Source organism: Rhopalosiphum padi, chromosome 1, assembly GCF_020882245.1.
Source record: "Rhopalosiphum padi isolate XX-2018 chromosome 1, ASM2088224v1, whole genome shotgun sequence".
In the NCBI taxonomy this organism is placed as follows: Eukaryota; Metazoa; Arthropoda; class Insecta; order Hemiptera; family Aphididae; genus Rhopalosiphum; species Rhopalosiphum padi.
Genome location: NC_083597.1, coordinates 84,874,011 through 84,896,087, shown reverse-complemented (window position 1 = coordinate 84,896,087; position 22,077 = coordinate 84,874,011). Strand labels below are relative to the sequence as shown.

The 22,077-nt window shown below is 25.9% G+C and overlaps 1 protein-coding gene across 2 annotated transcripts in view; it reads left to right on the top strand.

Moving 5' to 3' along the window:
* The window catches only part of LOC132928203 (lachesin-like), a 146,382-nt gene that overhangs the window by 69,363 nt on the left and 54,942 nt on the right, over positions 1-22,077 (top strand). For both annotated transcript variants that reach the window (XM_060992736.1, XM_060992819.1), the window contains exons 2-3: positions 12,281-12,378; positions 13,321-13,528. In XM_060992736.1, the coding sequence (XP_060848719.1) occupies positions 12,281-12,378; positions 13,321-13,528 (306 nt within the window). The remainder of the gene's footprint in view (positions 1-12,280; positions 12,379-13,320; positions 13,529-22,077) is intronic.

The window sequence follows — 22,077 nt, the reverse complement described above, 5'->3', positions numbered from 1 at the left end:
GCTAAATTTTTAAATTCTTGACATTTTTAGTACTACTTAAGGAGTGTCCTGCGGAACAGAAAATATGAGGTCTATAATAATGAGTTTAGAAGATATGGAGCTATGGCGATTTGGAAATTGAAGTTTATTAATCTGTCAACATTTATTAACAGGTTGACTGCCACTATGATTTTTGATACGTTTTACCAGGTGCCGTGTGTACAAAATTGTGTACACTCCTTTACTTACCATTTTTCTTTTCGTGTACATTATATTGTACACGAGTTTTTTTTTCAAACAAATTTCGTGTACAGAAATGTGTACACGTCTGTACTGATATAACATTAGAATTAAATATTGTGGCCCCTAGGACCAGTTTTGTCTACTTAGCGAAGATAGGAAATGGATATTTCTTATTTAAATCAAGTTTTTATTTTGACCTTTCCAATGCGTTTTATTTGAAAAAAATTCATAAAAAAATTACTTATATTACAAAAATACTTATTAATTGAATCTTGCTTTATGGTTCACAAAAAAACATTCTGTACAATAATGGTTTCCACAAGTAGTGCATATTGTCTTCACTCTTTTTGTTTTATTTCTGGCTACATTTGTTCCTATAAATAAACAAATATTAATTAATGATTCAAAAATAATAAACACTAACATAATATAGTGACTATTACATCTGTCTTCTATTATAATATATTTACTATAATTATTTTACGATTATTCGTTATAACTTTAAATTAGGTGCATTACAATTGTCAAAAAAATTATTCGCTAAAAAATAAATTGTAAAAATGGGAGTTCCATTTGAAAAACAGAAGTTTGTATCTCCACAGGACACTCCTTAAGTTGTATAATAAATCTCAATACAATTTAAAAATATGGCTTTTACCTATCCCACACATCAGAATTTGAATAAATTCATTATTAAAGGAAAAAATAGGGATGAGCAGGCTTGGTGAATTCCCCTGTATATAAGTATTAAGTACGTATATCATATTCATGCTCACTAGATCAAACGCAGACCGGTCTCGACGTTAAATATTATTACCACAAGTGTAATACACGAGACATTTACACTCTTCAGTCAATATATACACAGGGGTAGCTCATGTGGCGTGTAGACGTGTACTGCGAGTAGTGCGCATATATATTACTACGACTGCAAGTACATAATATTAAATGCACCGAGCCCCAACGCTGGCCCATGTAATAAATTAACGAGCTTTTAATATCCCGCAGTCTCGTGCGTACCAGGTAAATTCGTATAATATTGTTACGACGTTAGGCTTACGAGGCGCGTGCGTGTGTCCTTCAGACTTTCCTCGGAGTGAACGACTCTCGTCGCCTCTCTCAGCCCGTGGCTTTCATACGTCCCCTTACATAGCCGTCCCAAACGACAACCAATTTATCTGCGTCGTGACCTTTGACTCATCATTTTAATGCACTATAATAATATAAATGTAGCATATTATGTGTATAGTATATACAGTCAGTTTACATGGTCAGTTTTTGTATAATTGTACGGTTCATTTCGCACCGTCCGCGCGATGGTACGACTATATACATACAATGCTCGGAGACAGAAGAAGTAGATGAAGCCGGCCGCAGTACAGTAGTATACATTATAATAATATAATATGTGCTATGCACTCACTCAAGAATTGTTACGTTTAAATTATTTCCACTTCGTGTTCGTTTGGTTTATGAGTAACGGGTGGTAAGGTCAGAAACGGGCAGGCGATGTTTGTTGTCTACCCCACCACTGCTCCGTGGATCACGACAGGGACAGGCACATAGAGGACCACTGTGATATGAAAATGAGAGAGCTGCGCCCTCGGAGGTTTCCGATTCTATTTATTTGAACTTGTAATAATGTTCAAATCACGACAAAGTGGCAATGTTATACTTAAAAATAGTATATATTTCAATATTTGTGTATTTATTCTAAAGATTTTGTACTTTTTTTTAATCATGCTGTAAACTGCTTTATTAAGCGATGACTGATTTTGATCGTATTTTTTTCTTTGTTTTTTCGATCATTGCATTCAAAACAAAATAACATTACTTACATTAATTGCACGCACGAAGCCCGAATAAAACTCGTATAATTACCGTGCTGTATTCGTTGGAATAATAATAATAATAACTGTCTGATTAAATATTTATTTATTTTTATTTCTATATTATTATAATTTTTTCATCAGTCATCATTGTAATAAATTGTATTTCGTTTTAAACAATCGATAATATAATGGAATATGAAAGACGAAAAATGCTGATTTCTCCATAGCACATTTATCTTGACTTCCTAAATTCAAATCGTCATATTTTACTTAAAAATCTTCGTTGATCGAAATTAATCAAATGATCCATAAAAAAATATGAAACCAGTTAAAAAAAATATCATTTAAATAATATATTATAAATATTATTGATAAATTTAGTATTAAAAATAATGTTCATATTTTATTTTTGTATAAATTATTAATATATATATATACTACTTATTAATCTTAAGCTTTGATAGGAGTCATTAGGTATTTATTAGATATTTTACATAGACCTACAAGCGAAATATAATAGATTATTAATAGATTTTGAATATGGTATAGTATATAAATTAAAGGAGTGGAACTGTTTGTATTAGATATATTTCACTAGTTTTCTGTTTGAAAATCGGAGCTGTTGATTTCTTATGAGTTGTTTGGGATAATGAGCTACATTAATTTGTATTACTTCTTTATCCAGGATTTAAATTGTGTTTTCCATACTAATTATGGTTTGGAAATATTTTATGGATATAATAGTATTGTATTATTATTAGTTTTGAGGTAACTTTAATGTTGTAATTTATATTTTATACTATAAATAATAAAGGTACAAATTAAAGTAATTTTATTTATCTTATTAAAAAATATTATTACTATAATATGAATATTTCATTAATATTCATCTTATTTTTAAAATAATATAGGGCACATATGGTTTTAGTTTTTAATTATAATATAACAAATTAACTTAAAGAAAACAGTTTAAAGGTTATATATATAATTTTAAATAAAATGTATTGATTCAGTCAAATTTAAATTATTAAACACTTATAAATTTGCCTTATATATTATTCATAACATTATGGTTCAATTTAAAAAAACTTAGCATTATAATTTCTAAGGGTAAATTATAACCTTTTATATTAAATGTTTAATTTCATACTCATTTTTAAGCCACTATGTAAATAAGTGGATTATAGTAAAAAAGTTTTATTATAATTATAAACAATGTATAATTCTCACGAACATGTTATACACTTTGAGTGGTATGATTTTCTTATATGAAATGAAATTAATTATTGTCAAATCAACTATTGTTTTACAAAATATTATATGAAATTATTACAAATACTCCGAATTTATCGTATTCAGTGTCGTTTAGAGTGATGGTATAAAATGTTATACACTGGGTTACACATTTTCTCTCTCTAAGTTTCGATTATTTACTTACCTATGACCTACTTGTTTTGTGTTATATATATATATATATATCATATAAATTAAGATTAAGAAAACTGGTCATCGCATTATAGTTAACTAGAATAATAATGACGACGATTCTATAGATTTATTCAGTGTATAATTAAGTAGTGAATATATTATAAAATTATATGCTTGAAACAAATTTGACTTCAAAGAAACCAGAGCAATTTTGCTAAGTTTAGAATAAAGTGTGTGCGTTGCAGTGTAATATACATGGCCTCCAATCATAAGATTTGTTTTTAGTATTGATTTTAGAGAGGGAGGATCTAAGCATGAAAATATTGCGTATCTTTTATCAGCCGATTTATATCTTGTATCATAGCTTACGCTACGATGTATCTATATACCGCGGGTACCAATAATGATATAATAAATATTTTTTTAATGTTTTAAAAATTTAGAAAAATATATAATCTGAACTTTAAAATTAGAAAAAATCCAATTCATTTATAATAGTTCTGAAAAAAATTTAGTATTAAAATGTAATTTTAAAATAAAGTGTAAAAATGTACTGATAACTGGTAAGTTAAGTTAACTAAACAGTGGTCAGTCTTCTATTCGATTTATTTTCTTCTCCTTTCAAAGGGAATTTATTAAGGGATTGTTAATACTAACGTTTTAACTTGCTTAAAACTCTTATAATAAATTATACTTATTGTAAATCACACTTAATTCGTAAAGAACTGAAGATTAAATCCTATAAGGCTTCAATAATAATGAGTATTACTGTTTTTCTGTTTTTCTGTTTTAAATAATAATGAACGCTCTTATAACAGAATATCCAAAACATCATTATCTCTCTCTTTTTATTTATAACTTGCATTAAATAATAAATAAGTATTCGATCTCAAATATTTATATTGCACTAAAATAAAAATAGAAGGACTTCAAATCGACAAATAGACACCATAATATACGAGCTGCCATATAACTATGGCCACACCAGAACCAACATAGATGCAACGTCTGTCAAGGCGAAAACCACCAAACTGACATATTGTACACTAAAAGTCACGATCTCCCCGCAAAATGTGCATTATGCAATAGAAATCATACCAACAATTACCATGGACGTCAAATTTTCAAAATCCTACAACTGCGAAAAAAACAAACACCCACCAAAAAGAAAACAAATAAAAACAAAATTAAAGACAACTCGAATTATCATATCAATATAATATGGTGAAACCCACCATACAACAGCACCTTCCCCATGAATAATTTAAACGATAGTCAAACTTATTCACAGGTTATCAAATCACATAGTAATATAAGAAGTCGTGTATCTAAAACGAAGCCTGAAAATGACTTCATAACTGAATGCAATTACTATTCAATATTAATAAGGAATTCTTATGAATTTTGTTAGTTGTTATTAGTACCTCACATCGTATCTACGTCGTTTGTTTTTTTCATAAAGATATACACAATACATAATATATTTTTGTTTATTTACATGATTTCAAATTTTGTTTTTATAGATATTAATGATATAAATATTAATATAATATATTGTTTATGTTTATTATACCATTACTGTATAATATATATATATATATATATATGTTGAATTGTCTAACAGTGGACACTTACTGTTTTAATAAAGAAAAGTATAAACTGTTTTAGAAATCGTCGATCTTCGAATATTTAAGTTATTACATTATGCAACTTAAAGTTTTATATTTACTTTGTTTGTTTGTTGTTGAAACCACCATCATTGTTCTCAAAATGGTAAACTATATTTCGAATTTCGTAATCTAAAGCAGAATACTTTTACAGTTTTACAAACATTTTGGTTGCCAAAATATCGAATATCGAATATATTATAATACTAAACAAATAGTTATTTTTTCTTTTTAATAAAAATTTCAAGTTCAAAAGATAGTATTTATATTTAATATTATTGAGTGCAGTCGGTGTGTTTATGGTTTTGATTTTTACTACGCGCTATATAATAACAGGTTAGGCAAAACATACGGTTTAATAAAAATGTCAAAAATACGATTTAATTAAAAACAATTTCGACAAATATTCATAAAATGTTATTACCCGTGTTATTGGACTTTATTATTACCATATTATTAATTATAACACACACACACACACACACACACAAGTAAAACGTAAAAGAATAAATAAAAATAGGGTGATATAGTAATATCGTTAAGAGTTATGACCCCGCTGCCACTCACTCGCTATCACGCTTAATTACCTGCTGCTCGTTTAAATTGATATATAGTGTGTCCGCTAAAATCAGATAAACTCTATTATTATTTTTATTGTTATACAGGGCGATTCGATTTGACTTTCGCATAATCGAGTCATTTCACCGCGTCGTCGTCCGGACTCACGGCCGTGTTTTGTGGCGCGCACGTATTGCCCGCACGGCAATATATTACGTATACATAATAATATTATTATACGATTTAATCCGCCACACAAAATATTTGACCCGACCACCGGCTATCGGCGGTCCACGCAGCCACCGGTCGGTATGCGGTATCACCACACTCGTCGCGGGTATAACACGGCGTATATATTATATTAGGTATAGCGTACACTGTTAAATAACGCTATTGCGAACGCGTATTATGTATTATGTGATAATAATAATCACTGTGGTGCGCGACGTGAGCGGAATATTCGTCAACGCTCACTGCCGACAATGTCAGAGCAAATTGTCGGGGCACTCGTCAAATTACAAATCTGTCGATTGGAATGACATAACTGCAGTGTTATAGGTAATAATAATATAATGTATTACCTATGTAAGTATTATACGTAACGGTCCTGCAGTTACGCGGTGACGTGAGTAGCGCGTACCTATTTGTGGCGGGAGCGACGACGACGGGATTAACCTTTTTTACTGCTCTTAACAGTAGATCTACGTTTATAAATTTGGAGTAATAAAATCGTCAAATTAGTGTTTAATTTAATGTAATTTAAAAAAACTTAGAACGCGATGAATTTTGAGGCTCACCGAGTTATGTAAAAAATGTAATTTCATTTTAATCCCGTAATATATGATAAACCGTATGAGATTAGCCCACTAGGTCATCCGATGTGATGCCAAAATACGATTCAACTCGGTTTTTATTTGTTATTATTTTTGCAACTTTTATCGCTCATTCCGACATGTATATATATTATTCTATAATGTCGTATATTTATTCCAAAGGAAAATCAAGGAAATCAACGTTAACCATTTCCCGTTTCTTTCGGTGTAGGTTTACGCAAACTCCTAGAAAATAATAAGCACGTATAATAATGACTACGCATTTCAAATATAGTACCTTGAGATTGAATTATATGCGCAGAGAGGGTCGTATATAACGGAAACGTTGGTGAAATAATATGGCCCAGAAATAAAAAAGAGGGAAAAGATCGCAAGCAAAAATTTTCAAAAAAATATAAATACCACCTCAAAACTAGCTGTATTTTTTTCATTGATGTTTTACATTGTATTGTGTATACCTACGCAGTTTTGTTTCCGCCTTAACAACGTTGTCTTTATTTGGACCAGAAAAAAATAATAATAAAAGAAATGAATACGAAGAAACTGAATTCCCAATTCTCTGGGCACAATTATAGTAGACAAACAATAATAACTTATCATACTACACGCGTTTTTCAGTTTCCTTGAATAAATTTAATATCAATAAAATATATTAATTTGTTTAAAATTAAATTGTTGAAATGATTTTTTGAAAGTAATTATTTTGTTTTTATTACAGATATCATCTATTCTGTATAGTTATTATATCTATCTACAAATTAAATAATTTAATGATCTTACACGATTTCAAAAAAAGTTCATAATATTTTCCTTTCATATAAAAGTTATAAATAGTAAAATAAATAATAAAGGTTCTTAATTTACGATTATTGTTTTTAAAATATCTTTTAGATTGGTTAACAAGTTTGTTTTTAGTTTAAAGGTGCACCACTTTAACTCGTGAGTCATGAGTTACGACTTGCAACACAATCGTATTAATCGTAGGTAGGTATAGTACGTACTTCTAGACATTGAAAAAATAGGAAATAATTGATTTCTGGAAATGGAAAATGGCTGTGATTGATTGTTTGGATGTAAGTCGATTGAAATGTTTTTATAATGAATACATAGTACATTTGTGGTGACAGAGTTGTATATTTTATCGTTTTGATTTTTCATGTAAAATACAATTTTCTAATTATGTTTATTCTATTTTTAATACCCTTTTTGTCACAATTAAATTAAATTATTTATAATTATTATTGTTGTATTTAAGTTTAAATCACAACCTTATTGGTTTAACACATTTACGTAATATGATATAATATATTTACCTACAATGGGGATGTAGTTATATAGTCATAAAAAAAAACAATAATACTGTAGTAAAATCCAAGGGGAAGGATGTTGAAGTGGTGAAAGAAATTTCAAAATGTAAATTTTGTATGTGTTCAATTAATTTTAAGAAATCAATAATTTTCTTGAATGTAATATAACAATTCTGAGAATTTATTTTAAATTAACGAGCTCGCGTTTAATGACTCAATTACAATTAATATATATTATATAAATATATATCGTTATTAGTAACGATTTTTTTTAAAAGTGCAAGTACCTTTTTTGTAATTTTTGTGAAAATACATAAAACATATTATAATTAGGTATGAATAATCTAAATAAAAATACATTATTGTTACCTAAAAATAATATACTTTCGCTGTGAGTTTATTAAAGAAATTAAAAGGATTTTTATATATATTTTTAATATCATATTCTGAAGCATAATATTTTTTGAGTATTTTAATATTTTTAATACATAAAAATCGAAATTCTGACAAGTAGTTTGTGAATTATAACTAGTTACAACTATTTAAAGTTAAGGTAAGCGGATTAGTAGACCAAAATTTTGCAGGGTATCCTCGTACCTTTCCACACTACTAACATAAACTTGAAATACTTATAACTCATAAACTACAAGTTCAAATTTCGATTTTTATGTATCGAAATCGGAAATACTCTAAAAAATATTTTTCTTTGGAATATAAAATTATAAATGTTTTTAAAAATCTTTTTAATAGTTTTAATAAACTCACTGAAAAATTGTATTATTATAAGGTATAATAATGTGTTTTTATTTAGAATATTCATACTTAATCATAATATATTTTATGATTAAAATAATGAGTGTTGTTCGGAAAAAGAATCACCCTTATAGTATATAGTTGTACGAATTAAATCAAAAGTTGCTTATTGATTATATTTTGTCCATGGTATTAATTAAAAATTATATTACAACTTAACTACATTTGTATTAGGTGATTTCACGAGTATCGAATCACAGAAAATACACGTACACGAAATTTTTATTTTTTTTTTATACAATTTAATTAAATTTAATATTAGAGCATTAATGCTCATAAACAATAATTATTTTCGTAATACTACATTTATTCGTATTATAATTTCAAGTTATCGACTGATTTAAATAATTTTAGTATCAATACGCAACTAAATAATTCTTCATTTTAATTCGATTCGTGAGTTCTTTGTAAGAGTAAAAGTTCTTATTAATCGTAAATCTAAAAAAACGAAACCAGGAAGCATGCAAATTTTTCCATTGCTTGAGTTTTTGGTGCGAAGAGCATCGGGTGAAAAAACAAAACAATAATAATAACGACTTGTTCATCGGGAAAATTGAAGGAAAACCATTCTTTCAAGCTGTAAAGTAATAATAATAAAAAAAACTGAACACAGTCGATCGAAAACCAATTTAGATGCAAAGAGAACCCAAAGTCTTTGAATACCTACATAAAACGACCAAATACCCACGTGTTTGGAATACTTTTCGACAAATCTTTGTTCGTATAGTATATTGTATTATAATAATAACTATTTAAATATCGACATTAAATAATTATGATAACTAATTGATGAACATAAATATTTTTTATTTGTTAAAGGCTTGTAGCTGCTTACTTAAAGGGTTTATCAAAAGTACTCTCAGAAAGATTTTCTTTGTTTATTAACACATTTTTTCATCGATATAATTTAAAAAACTTGAATGTGCATTGTTAAATATAGAATACGATACATATTTTACTGTAGAATATCAGGAAAATGCTGATTAGTTTGGTATGAGATTTTTTATAATGGAAAATGTTTACTTAATTTAATCATAGTACCTATAGGCTATAAATGAAGGACATTGACATATTTTATGTTATAGGTGCATACCACAATGTTGCATCGGTAATATGCTTTGACATAGTTGCTTGGAAAGTTTGTACAGTTATGTACAAAATATATTCAATAGTTGGGTAGGTGCTCCCCTGATTCAAATCTTATATGTCTAGAAATGCTTAGAGACTTACATGCAAAAGCATGCATTTTGTTTGTCAAGTAGTTTTTGGATTTTAGGACGCCACAAGTATAAAATTCGAAAGTTAGCTTGCTTCTGTTTAATTTTGTTTAAAAATACCAAATATTAATCTTTTTTTCAATGTTGTACATGAATATTTTGTCGGATATTTTCTTATTATGAAGTTAATGTTATTTAGCTATTGACTATTTTTAAATTTAACAATGGCCGAGTGCGTGGAAATATCTGGGCAGGTTATTCATTAATTATTATAATTTTACTGTTCATGAGCCATGTGACTATTTAATTTCCGTATGATAGAAATTGTTGAGTAATTTATGAATTAATATATCTACACGAATGACAGTGAACGTTTTAATAATGATTTTCTGTATAGTCAGTAAATGTAGCTACTAAAGTGTTGCTCTCATCCGTAAGCATGTCCAAGGTTTATATAATACATATGTATAGTATAGAAGATAGGTCACTTCCTCTGGGAATTCTTGTTTTAATTGGATGTGAGATGGACTTTTTTTACGGCGTACTGTAAAGAATTTATTTTCGAGGAATGATTTTATAATTAGGTAATAAGGTAAAGTAAGAAACATTCAAGTTTCAAAAAAAAAACATGTCGCACCAAATTCGATCAAAATCTGGAATTTTGGCAATTATTGAAAATACAGGCGCAGAACGTATTGTTTTTGTGTTAAAATAAATGCATTTATTTTAAAAAATGTTGATTTTTTCGTTCTAGATACACACAATACGCAGATAAAACCGTTTTAATTTGTTTATATACAATATTAATTGTAACTTAATGTACTAAACTGCATTTCAATTAGATTACTTACACTTTAATCGACTCATGTTTATGACGTGTTGCAAATTGACTACCTACAATACCGGGTTACAATGCTTAATCTATAGGTAAAGATATTAAAAAATTGATGTTACTCGAAAGTATAATCTAACGAGCAAATTGTTTATTACCTTAAGTAACACTGGACGAGTGTTAAGTTTTTTTTTTTTTGCTTTATCTAGTATTTACCATACTCGATGAGTTCCGAGTTAGTTTTGTGTTGGAAAAATAAACGCACTACGCGAAAATACCTATTATAATAATATCATCATCGTTATTATCGTTGCATATTGTTTATTGCCTTTTTGTGTATAGTGATTATCCTTTTTACGAATTCATGGTTGTTATTTTTTATCTGCGGTATCCGTTTATTTTTGTTTGTTTAGTTAAGTTTTAAGTTTAAATTAATTAAGATTATCAGCGCGTTATCGATAGAATGGTCGGAGCACGTAATAACTTTACGGGGTATTGTTATATTTTCACTCATTCCATTGATCACGTAGGTTATCAATACAGTTTTTACTTACCTTCGTTTCTTAAATTTACTAGATTCTATTTAAAAAATCATTAACGTTTTATGTTTGAATGCAGTCAATAAATCTGACTTGATATTACCCTATTGTAAAAAAAAAAAATCAATTCGTTTTTAATGAAATCTTTTTAAATTGTACTTTATATGAAGTAACACAAATTATAATATACACTATCACTTCAAATATAAGAATCGTAAGTGTTAATGTGTTTACAAACCAATATCTGTCACGAGTATTTTGTAAATAAAAATACTTCTCATATCTATATGTCATGGAATAATTCTTATATATCATTATATAAATATTATTAAAATATTTTTATTGCAAATGCAGTTTTATAACGCAATAATTTAAATATTATTATCGAGAAATATCTGAAAATTCTTAGAACCTATCAACTTATATACTAGTTAAATTAAATATAAATCTCGATAGATATTGTAAGACTTCAGTATTGGTGGTAAAAATGAAGATTATCTTTAAATAATATACGTTTCTCTTTTACGAATGAAAAAATAATATAGTTTTAATACCAACATTTATTTTAAATCTTGAAATATTAATGATTATAATCAGCGCATAATAAAATCTATCATTAATTTTTTTAAGTTATTGAAGTATAGTATAATACCCTGAATACTTTTTACCTATTAAATCTAACTATTTTACCTTTATTTAAATAAATTATATAATAGTATGCTCTAAAATAAACTGTTATAAACTTAGTTGAATTTTGAAATTTGAAAATTATTTGATGAATTTAGTAATTTTTTAACCGTATATCTTCTTGATAGTACGACTTAAACAAATAAATAAAAAGTACTCAACACTTACTTGATTTATTATATAATTATATTTAAGCCTTAGTTTAATATTATATTAGAACATAATACAAATCGGTCATACAATCTGTTAATTTAATTATTGAACAATTTAAGTAATATACTATCTTATACTATGAAAAGTATAAAATATTTTGTATATTAATTGCAAGTTATGATCACATTTTAGGAATGCCAAAGTTTGGTGAAGATTTGAATAATGTAACGGTGCCAGTTGGCCGAGAAGCTAAATTCGTATGCAACGTCGAAGGATTAGCAACTTACAAGGTATTAAATTCACTAAATATTTTAGTTGAAAATAAATTCATAAAATTATAAATATATTAACTATTAAAGGCTTATATTGTAAGTCAAAGGATAACGCATTCGAATTAAAATAACAACTGTAAGAAGTTGCATAATTATATCTACTAAAAAATGAGTGATTTAAGCTCAAAAAACGTAATTATTATTTTTATCATCCGCGAAGAATATAAATCTAGACACTCAACTTAGCAATCAAATTTGAAAACAGAAATTTTATCACACTAACGTAAGTATCGATAAAAATCCTATAATATGACTAATGAGTTATTATAACAGTTAGGATAATATTTATAATACAGCCTCGCTATAGTATTGTGTAAACGTTGTTTTATTTTAAATATAATGATAAAATGTTCAATTTAGTATACTATGGTTTTTTAGCTTTATTCAGACCACGATTCAAGCAGTAATAATTCATATTCTATTTTCAAAAATGTAAAAATTTAAACGAAACAAAACAATTATTTTAATGTAAGAAGTATTCGTTTTATCTTAGGAAATAAAATAAAATAATGACGTGAAATAATGTCAACAAACTATTTACTGAGTTTTTTTTTTCTTTTAAAAATAACTTACATTTTTTCAATTACGCATAACCACTTTTGTTAGTGGTACAAGTGCGGTACCTACCTACTAAAACCCTAAATAAAAAGTGTCCGTAATTTACTAGTCACGTACCCCATTTCGTGTTCACAATTTATATTTAAAACTTAGAGTTCATAAACTATATTATATTATGTGAGAGGTATGACATTTGATGTCAGTATGAATGATGTTTAAATTAAAAAACTGCAGCGTGTTTTAATTTTAAAACAATATACGACAAATTAATACGTCATACATACACTTCTACGAGTACTGATGCTGGTGAAAACTTTTCTCGTAATTTAATTTTACTTTTAGGTTGCTTGGCTAAGAGTGGACACCCAAACTATATTGACCATTCATAGTCACGTGATTACAAAGAACCATCGGATAGCGGTAACTCACAGCGATCATCGAATATGGTATCTTCATATACGGGATGTCAGGGAAGCCGACAGAGGATGGTACATGTGCCAAATCAACACCGACCCAATGAAGAGTCAACAGGGTTACTTGCAAGTGGTTGGTAAGTGGATAGAAAGCGGAAAGACAATTCAACAGTAAAATCGTATTATATTTTTATAATAATAACTAGCGGCAAAAAGTTTTGAAAGGTTTTGTGCAGATGTGCTAATTGAAGCGAATAGGACACTCAAAAGTTCGCTCACAAACGTAATCAAAACTTGAATTAAAAGTTTTTTAGACCATTCAACCAAATTATTATTATAATAGTACCTACCAACCTCTGAGAATTTATATTTCATACAAAAATTTAGAAATTTAACTATGTTATGGTCATGTGAATATCGAATTGATTGTAGGAAAAACTCATTAAAATATAGTAAAAATTGAAATGTAACATTAAATATATAGCATGGAAATCTGTGTATTGCTTATAGTTATAAGTTACAAACTGCGATTTTTAATAAATAAATATTTTTACGATATGCCAATATGAAATGTAATTTATTAATTCTATTACTCTTCGACAGTTTTCTCAATCACTTTATATTATAGTAACTTATGATTGCACTGACTTTTTTTACCATAGACTGGAAATATAGATTTAATATTGCTTTTGTTTCATCGAATTTCAGTATCTTTAAAAATTGTGAGTAAATTGTTCGAAATATAATATAAATTATGACATAAATATGATTTGATAAACAATCGGGAAAAATAAAAAATACAGAATTGATTACAATAATTTATTTGTAATTCAAATTTTTTTTCAAATATATTATAACTATGAAAATCAATCCTCTTCAAAATATTCACTCATAAACTATATTATCGAGGTCATTTTTTGGATTTTAATGATAAATATATTGACAATTATTTAATCAAAAATTAATAATTGAATATATCACATCGTTCAACTTCACATTAATTGAAGTAATTATATGCATGTATTATCAAAAAAATCAAAATCCAAAAATTATAATTTTTTTATATATATTTATATATATTATATATAATATTTTTTTTTTGTCATATAGTTATTAGTTTTTGATTTTTAATTATTTAAAAAGACATTTTATGATGTTGATATTTAATTTTATTATGGATGTGTTATATATTTATTTTTGACATTATCTAATATCTTTATATATATTAAAAATTTTAAATTAAATCAACTTTACAATAAGTATAACTATTTTACAATTTGAATACAATTGGACACTATAGTTATCACTATTAGCATAATTTATGACTATATGACTATATTGAATATATTATCAATCATAAAATTATTATCAAATATTCATTCATTGAGTTTAAATAATATTAAAAATAAATCATTTGATGATGTTATTTAATCTTAATAGCACACTGTAGCAAAAGTGGTACTTGTCTTGATTTCTAATAATAATAAAAAAAAGTTATAACTTTATCTATGATTTACGTACAAAATATACGAATGCAATGCATACTATTACTTGTAAGGACATATCCATATAGTTGATAAACTTCATTGCATAAACAATGCAATTTATTTCTCGATAAAACAAAGTAATAACATATATTTAAATATAAGAGTTTCAATAAATGAAAAATCTCAAGGAATCAAATATTTAAGAGGCAGAACTGCACAGATGTTATCATTAATATTATAAATTATTTGGTTTATTTAAGGGAGACTATCGGAAGCCACTGAATTTTACCAATGGTAGTATAGTTTGTTTAAATGTAGAAATATAATTCTTTGAAGTCATTATATTAAATGCATATTGGACGTGCTTATTATAATTCATCTGTTCATAGGTCCTAAAAAGCAACCTATTTTATGGCAAATATCGTGCTTTTATATTCAATCGACGGAATGCTTTTGACCATCTAGTCATCTTGATCGTGGAGGAGATACCATTTAGATCGACAAAATACCGACGGGGGGCTTATTAGATTTCAATCAGATACTTGTTGTCTCTAACTTACACGCGTTAAAAGTAATAAGAAACAATATTATTCTTGCTTGGAGGGTTAATATTACATGGTCTGCATGACTAATGGTATCGTCATAATACATATTTAACAATATAATTAAATCCAAGATCTGTCATGATATAACTCAGTAGAGATATATAAGTGGATACATTATAATATTTTTAAACAAAAGTGGTTAATTAAATGAATCTAGAATTTTGTCGTCCTCAAGTCATTCGTGTTTTTTTTTATACAATATCAAATTTAGTGATTTAAATTTTAGCATATCTTAACAATGATTTAAATTCTTTATTGCAATTTTTAATTTCATTTTCTAAACTTTAATAGTTGTATCTGACGCCTTACAAAATAATTTATTGCTATTTACATTATGTAATAATTTACTGATACATGCACTAATATATAACAATGATGAAAATGAATACAGTGATATAATAAATTAACATGACCACACAGCTGTAAGTAATGTTTTGGCCTTTGACGAAGAATTTTCTTTGTTCCAAAATTGTATTTTAGTCGATGCTTCCATAATAACATATAAAGAAGATTTTCTATCATTATGGTTCACCTATATAGTTTTATATAAACTCTTAAGCCGCTGTTTACCATTTGGTATTGTTTAAAGAGCATAATTCATCTTAGATAAAATATTGAAAAAATTACTTTTTTTATTAAATTTCTAATTTCATTAGCTGATGATGATTTTGATATTGATATTAAGATCATGATTTGAACAAGAACAACATAGATCGGTAATTAAATGACTGCATTTTTTTTACAGTAGTTTTCAAAGAAAAAAAATTATTACAAGACAATATACCATTTCTTTGGATTCTATCACAGTTCAGAGGATTTAAATGTGAATTTTGTATCCATTTTACCACTATTTTTTTCTAAAAAGTTAGTGTTCGATCCCATGTAATATTGACGTCTTTACTTTCTTTTACCGGGTAGATGTTATTTTTACAAGACTCATCTATGAAATGTTGCTTATAATGGCACTCATCAAAAATTTAAAATTATACTATAATAAAACTTATATTATTAACTTTATTAATATTTTTTCTTTTTTATAGCTCTTATGGCATTCTATAATATAGTTTTGAATTTTTTAAAGTTAAGTTGCTTTTGATGTTTTTGACTTGAAATATTTTTTAAACATTTTTCTTTTTTTTATCAAAGTTAAAAATACTGAGGTTCTATATAACGGTGTAAATAGATTTTTAGTACAAATATCTTAAAATTAATGTTAAGATTTTATAAATATGATTGTTGTGTATACAAAATAATAATAAAATAAAAAAATCCTGGGCGATATAAATCATTATTATGCCTATATTCAATATCAACCATGTCAACGTTCGTTCCGTTTACATGTATTTATTATGGTTACGTTTCTTTTATTTTATTAATCTACGTTGTAAACAAAGTAACTTTTTAAACTAAATATCGTTCAAAAGGGAAAAAACCTTAGATTTTAATTTTAAACTGAGTATTTTAAACTTTGGTGTCCAGTGACCCCTAAGTTAGACTAACCTAAAAAGTAATTTTTCTGGTTAACTATATCATAATTATATTTTAATCATATATCGCATTAATAAAGCACAGTTCAAGCTGATAGCCAACAACCTAGTTATGAGCCGTCAATTACACCTATTAAAATTACCAATCGTTATACTGTCTCAAAAGTGATTTATGTGCCATGTGATAATATATTAATTTATATTAATTGAAAGTAATGATGACGTCAAAATCTGACTTAATTTGTTCTCTCTGAAAATAATAATTATAAGTCGCAACACTTATGGTTAAAATGAGCCAGGTGGGCTCTCAAGCAAAATTAATCTATCTCGCCAACACAGACGAATCAACTAAATAGGTTCTACCCTTTGGCTTACCAAACCGCGTTAAACCAAATAAAATAGAATCCGACCAAACCGATATTAATTTACGCGAACAGATTTGTAAATCACCTCTCCCCTACCTATCATATCTAATATCGACTATATACTCTTTTTTGTCATGCAACCAAAACCACGTGTATTCAGTTGCAAAAGTAATACAAACGAATTTAAATTACATAGAGGTTCATCAGAATAATTTAGAAAAGCGTTATATCCATTTAAGGATAAAAAAGTAAATTTCCACATGTATCAAATCTATAAAGAAAAATAATTTCGTATGGTTAATGGTTATCCGTAATCTAACCCCTTTTATTAATAATGATTTCACAGAAGAAGAACTTAAACTATTTACGATTAAATAGCTGTTCAAATAGTCAATGCACTTCAATGACGGACAATAACTCACATTTTTTCCTTCATAGATTTAAAACTAGACTAACGAAATTCAGATATTTTCCTTTAACTAATTCCAATTAGTGAAACTTAAATAAAAGTTGAAGAATTTCGTTCTTATCTTGGTATGGTTCAATGTCAACTTTGTAACATTTCGGCTATACAAAAATCTATTGTAATCATCAACCACGTTGTGTTAAATGCAGTGAATTCGTTTGACTGAAAAATGTCAAAAATTACAGTGTACTACAAATGTATCTTTTGTCAAGGACAGTATTCCTATCGCTAGTTATCGAGATTATTCTTTCTACAATGTCATTCAATCGAAATACAAATAAAATTCAACAATAAAAGCTAAGATTCATATCAGACTATGACGTCCAACCCAATTCCAGAAAATTTTGTATACATAACTCATAGGTAATGCCTCTAAAAATAAAAAAATAAAATAAAATATTCTAAACCATATGCCAAATATCCATTTAAAACATAATATCTTTTCCAAATTAATGAAACGCAAATAGTATAGACTTATTAACTACGTAAAAGGTAAATGCTGGCGATATCCTCATTATTTCGTTCATGCAGTGTACATAATATTATTGTTGATTTTATTTATTGTTCTATTATGTGTATAGTTTGTAAATATTAATAAATAAATAGCTTAAAATCAATTATAATATTTTTGAAGTTTTAGAAAATGATAGTTTAAGTAATAGATATAATAGAGCAATATTTCAAGTTCATACAATTAAAAGTTTTTAATATAAAACAAAATAAAAAAATTTAGTTTCTTCGTTTAAGAAGAAATCATTATTTTATGTTCAAATATTCAACATAAAATCATTTTTTAACTTTGATAGCTCATAAAAAATATAATGTATGATTTTATGCTAAACTTTTTTTTTATAGTTTTTTTATAAATTTTATAGTTAAAAAGCTTAGGTATGAGAAATATAGTACCTATGCAACTTTCAAGTGTTAAAATTAAAAATGCAATTAATTCTTGAATACACAAAATAATTTACATGTTTTTGTAAAAAAAAAACAAAAATTGTAGCTTACATAAATAAAAAAAAAAAAAGTTAAAAATGTCAAACATTCTAATATCTATAATTAGTAAGAAAGAATGAAAATTTAAAAAAATAATATCACGTCAAGAAAATAATATTTCTAATTAGATAAGTATTACAAAAATATATTATTAAATTATAAAAATTTAGCTTACAATAATAATTTATTATGTTTAAATATTTATAAATATACTTACTTACCTAATATACTACAATGATTAGTTAGAAATTAATTTATCACATTTTTATCTATGACGTGTATTACAACATTTTAACATGTTAATCATATTTAATTGTAATAATACTTAGTGATTAAAATATAATATTTGATTTCATATAGATATTTGTAATTATATTTAAATGTTTTCTGATGGTCATGAACAAGTTATTTATTTAATATTTGATACAAACAGACAACAGTTCAAACACAATATACATCATGTTATATACTTAGGGTTGAACATAGAATAATGAAAAATGTACGGATTAGTAAATTTTTTCTTAATTGTTTTTTTTTTAAATTTATTTGAAAACATTTTTTATCAACAATGCACATAAACTTTAGATATAATAAAACAAGATTAAATTAACTCACTTTAGAAGAGATAAATGCAATATTAAACTTACTGTGATCATTATATTTTACGTTAACATCTACTATCTGACCACTAAAATAATAATATTAATACAATTAATAATGTTTTAAATGCCGTGTATATTGGGAATCCTTAATTGTTATTTTTATTTTTATTTGTATTATTATATTAAAAACGTTTAAACATAATAAGCCTAACAAATTTGATAATTTGATAGTTTTAATAAATTCATTATCATCAAATTTTGAATTTTTGTTTATCTTAGATGCTTATTTAAGAAATTTAAATACTCCATAGTTCTATTTGAGACTAGACATATATATAATGTTTATTGAAGATTCTTACACGAATGTAGTTACATTCAATAAAGTATTAAGATTAATAATTCTAAAAGTTAACTCGCAATAAACGAGAAATATATATTGTAATTTTATGTACAGTCATATGGGGTAACGCATGATTTTATTTTTAAATTAAACGTTGTTCAACCTACATTTTATGCAAATTACAACAATGTCTTAAAAGTAGATTATAGTTTCTAGTAAGTAATACATTGTAATACATTAGTGGCGATTTATAATTAGTTAATATAATTTATAATTGAATAAACAAAAAATGAATAAGCCTGCAATAGTTTTTTTTTTTTAGATTGGTGTAATAGTGTGTACTATATTCATACTATGCGCATGTTTATAGTAAGATATTAATTTATTCTTGTCATATTCTCTATAACTTCCGTTAACTTAAAATTGAATGTATTTGTATTTAAATAAATTCTTATTACCTATTCATGAGCAACTATGTACAACGTACCTATCTAAGCACACTACTTTATTATTCTATTTTGAATACATAACGGTATTTAATATAATTATTGTGATTTTCAGATTTAATAGTCGAATAAAAAATTTAAATTAACATATTTTAGATAAGATTTTTTTTTTAAATCTGGGCTATTGATTATTAAGCAAAATTTCGACCTTCATATTTATATATTATTCTTCACGTTTTAATAATAAATAAAATAACTTGCTTAATTTTATTTTAAGTAATTTAAGTAAATTTATGGATTATTTAAATATAAGGTTATTCACCAATGTTCAAACAATTTTTCTTTAACCATACACTTCAAAGTATTATTTTTAGAATTTTAAAAGACCATATTTTTAAATTATTGAGATATTTTATACTACTTGAAGTGTTCTGTGGCGATAAAAACTTATGTTTTTAAATTGAGATCCATCCTTTATTCAATATATTTATTTTTATTTTTTTAATGTACTGAATTCCAATTTTAAACGAGTAATTTTTTACTTATTAAAATATTTATATTAATGATATTTTTCAAAAATATAAAATAGATAGATATAATATTGAATCCATTGTTTATTATATTTGGGCCTTTTTATACAAATTATAAATATTGATATATTTTACACATTACGTACTTGTGATAGGCAAAAACGAGAACGTTTCTTTGTGTAATCCCAGGAATCCTTGGAAATAACTGAAGGCATATCGAAAAATTCACGAGAAGAGTTATTATCAAAGAGTATTTATTAATCATTATGGTTTTTGTATTTCAATTTTATTTTAAACAAATACAAATATACAATTTACCAAAGTTATAACTGAAAAAAAAATAGAGTTTTATTTTAATTAATCAAGTATTAATAATATAAAAGAATAATGTTCATTGTACATAATTATTTTTAATAGGAATATTAATATGTAAAACTATTTATGATACAATAACATTAACAGTTAATTGCAATTAAATAATGTTAAATAGACTATGATCATATGCATGTAAAAACAAACAACCAATAAACTTTCAATCTGCACATATATGGTCATTGGTCATATGAGAAATTAATTATTCAAAATATCTACTTAAATTAGAATTATGTAAGTTATAAGTACTTATCTATTTATTATGCATGTATTTTTGTAAAATATAGTTATTCAGACAATTCTTTGAATGGAATCAAATGTAGAAATAATAAAACCAATTAGAGATGAGAACTCAGGACAATCTATCATACCGTTAATTAATGTGTGTACAAAAATTTCATCGAAATACTATTTACGTACAAACTACAAATATATAATAATTAAACCTGAAATATTGCTCTAGCTATAGCTCTCTCTTCAATACACACGCCATTATAGATACATCATATTATTAAAATTGAATTCGTAAAACTTTAGAACTAGTACACGATTATTAAAAAAATATTATTCACCTTTCAACTTAAAATATTCAAGTTCGAGATTAATAATATTTCAATTGTACAAGATTGGAAGGATACACATTTACTTGATATACTGACTAATATTTATTTTGACATCGATTCCATTGTTCAGTTATGATAAAATAATAATTAGTTAAATTGTAATTGTTAATTTAAAATTATGAAATACCTATTATTGGAAAAAAAATAACATAAATATTTAGATTTATTTGTTTGTGTTCTCGGGAATTTCCTGGACTCACAACAGCACTCAGGCTATGGATATTCAATATTTTACCATTTTGATAGTTAAAACCCCTTTTGCTTGTGTGATCTCCATACTTATGTTTATCGTCTTACAATAAATTGTATTTATCTTTAAGACCGACAATGGAAAATTACAGTGTACAAACTGAGAGTAGAGATTATA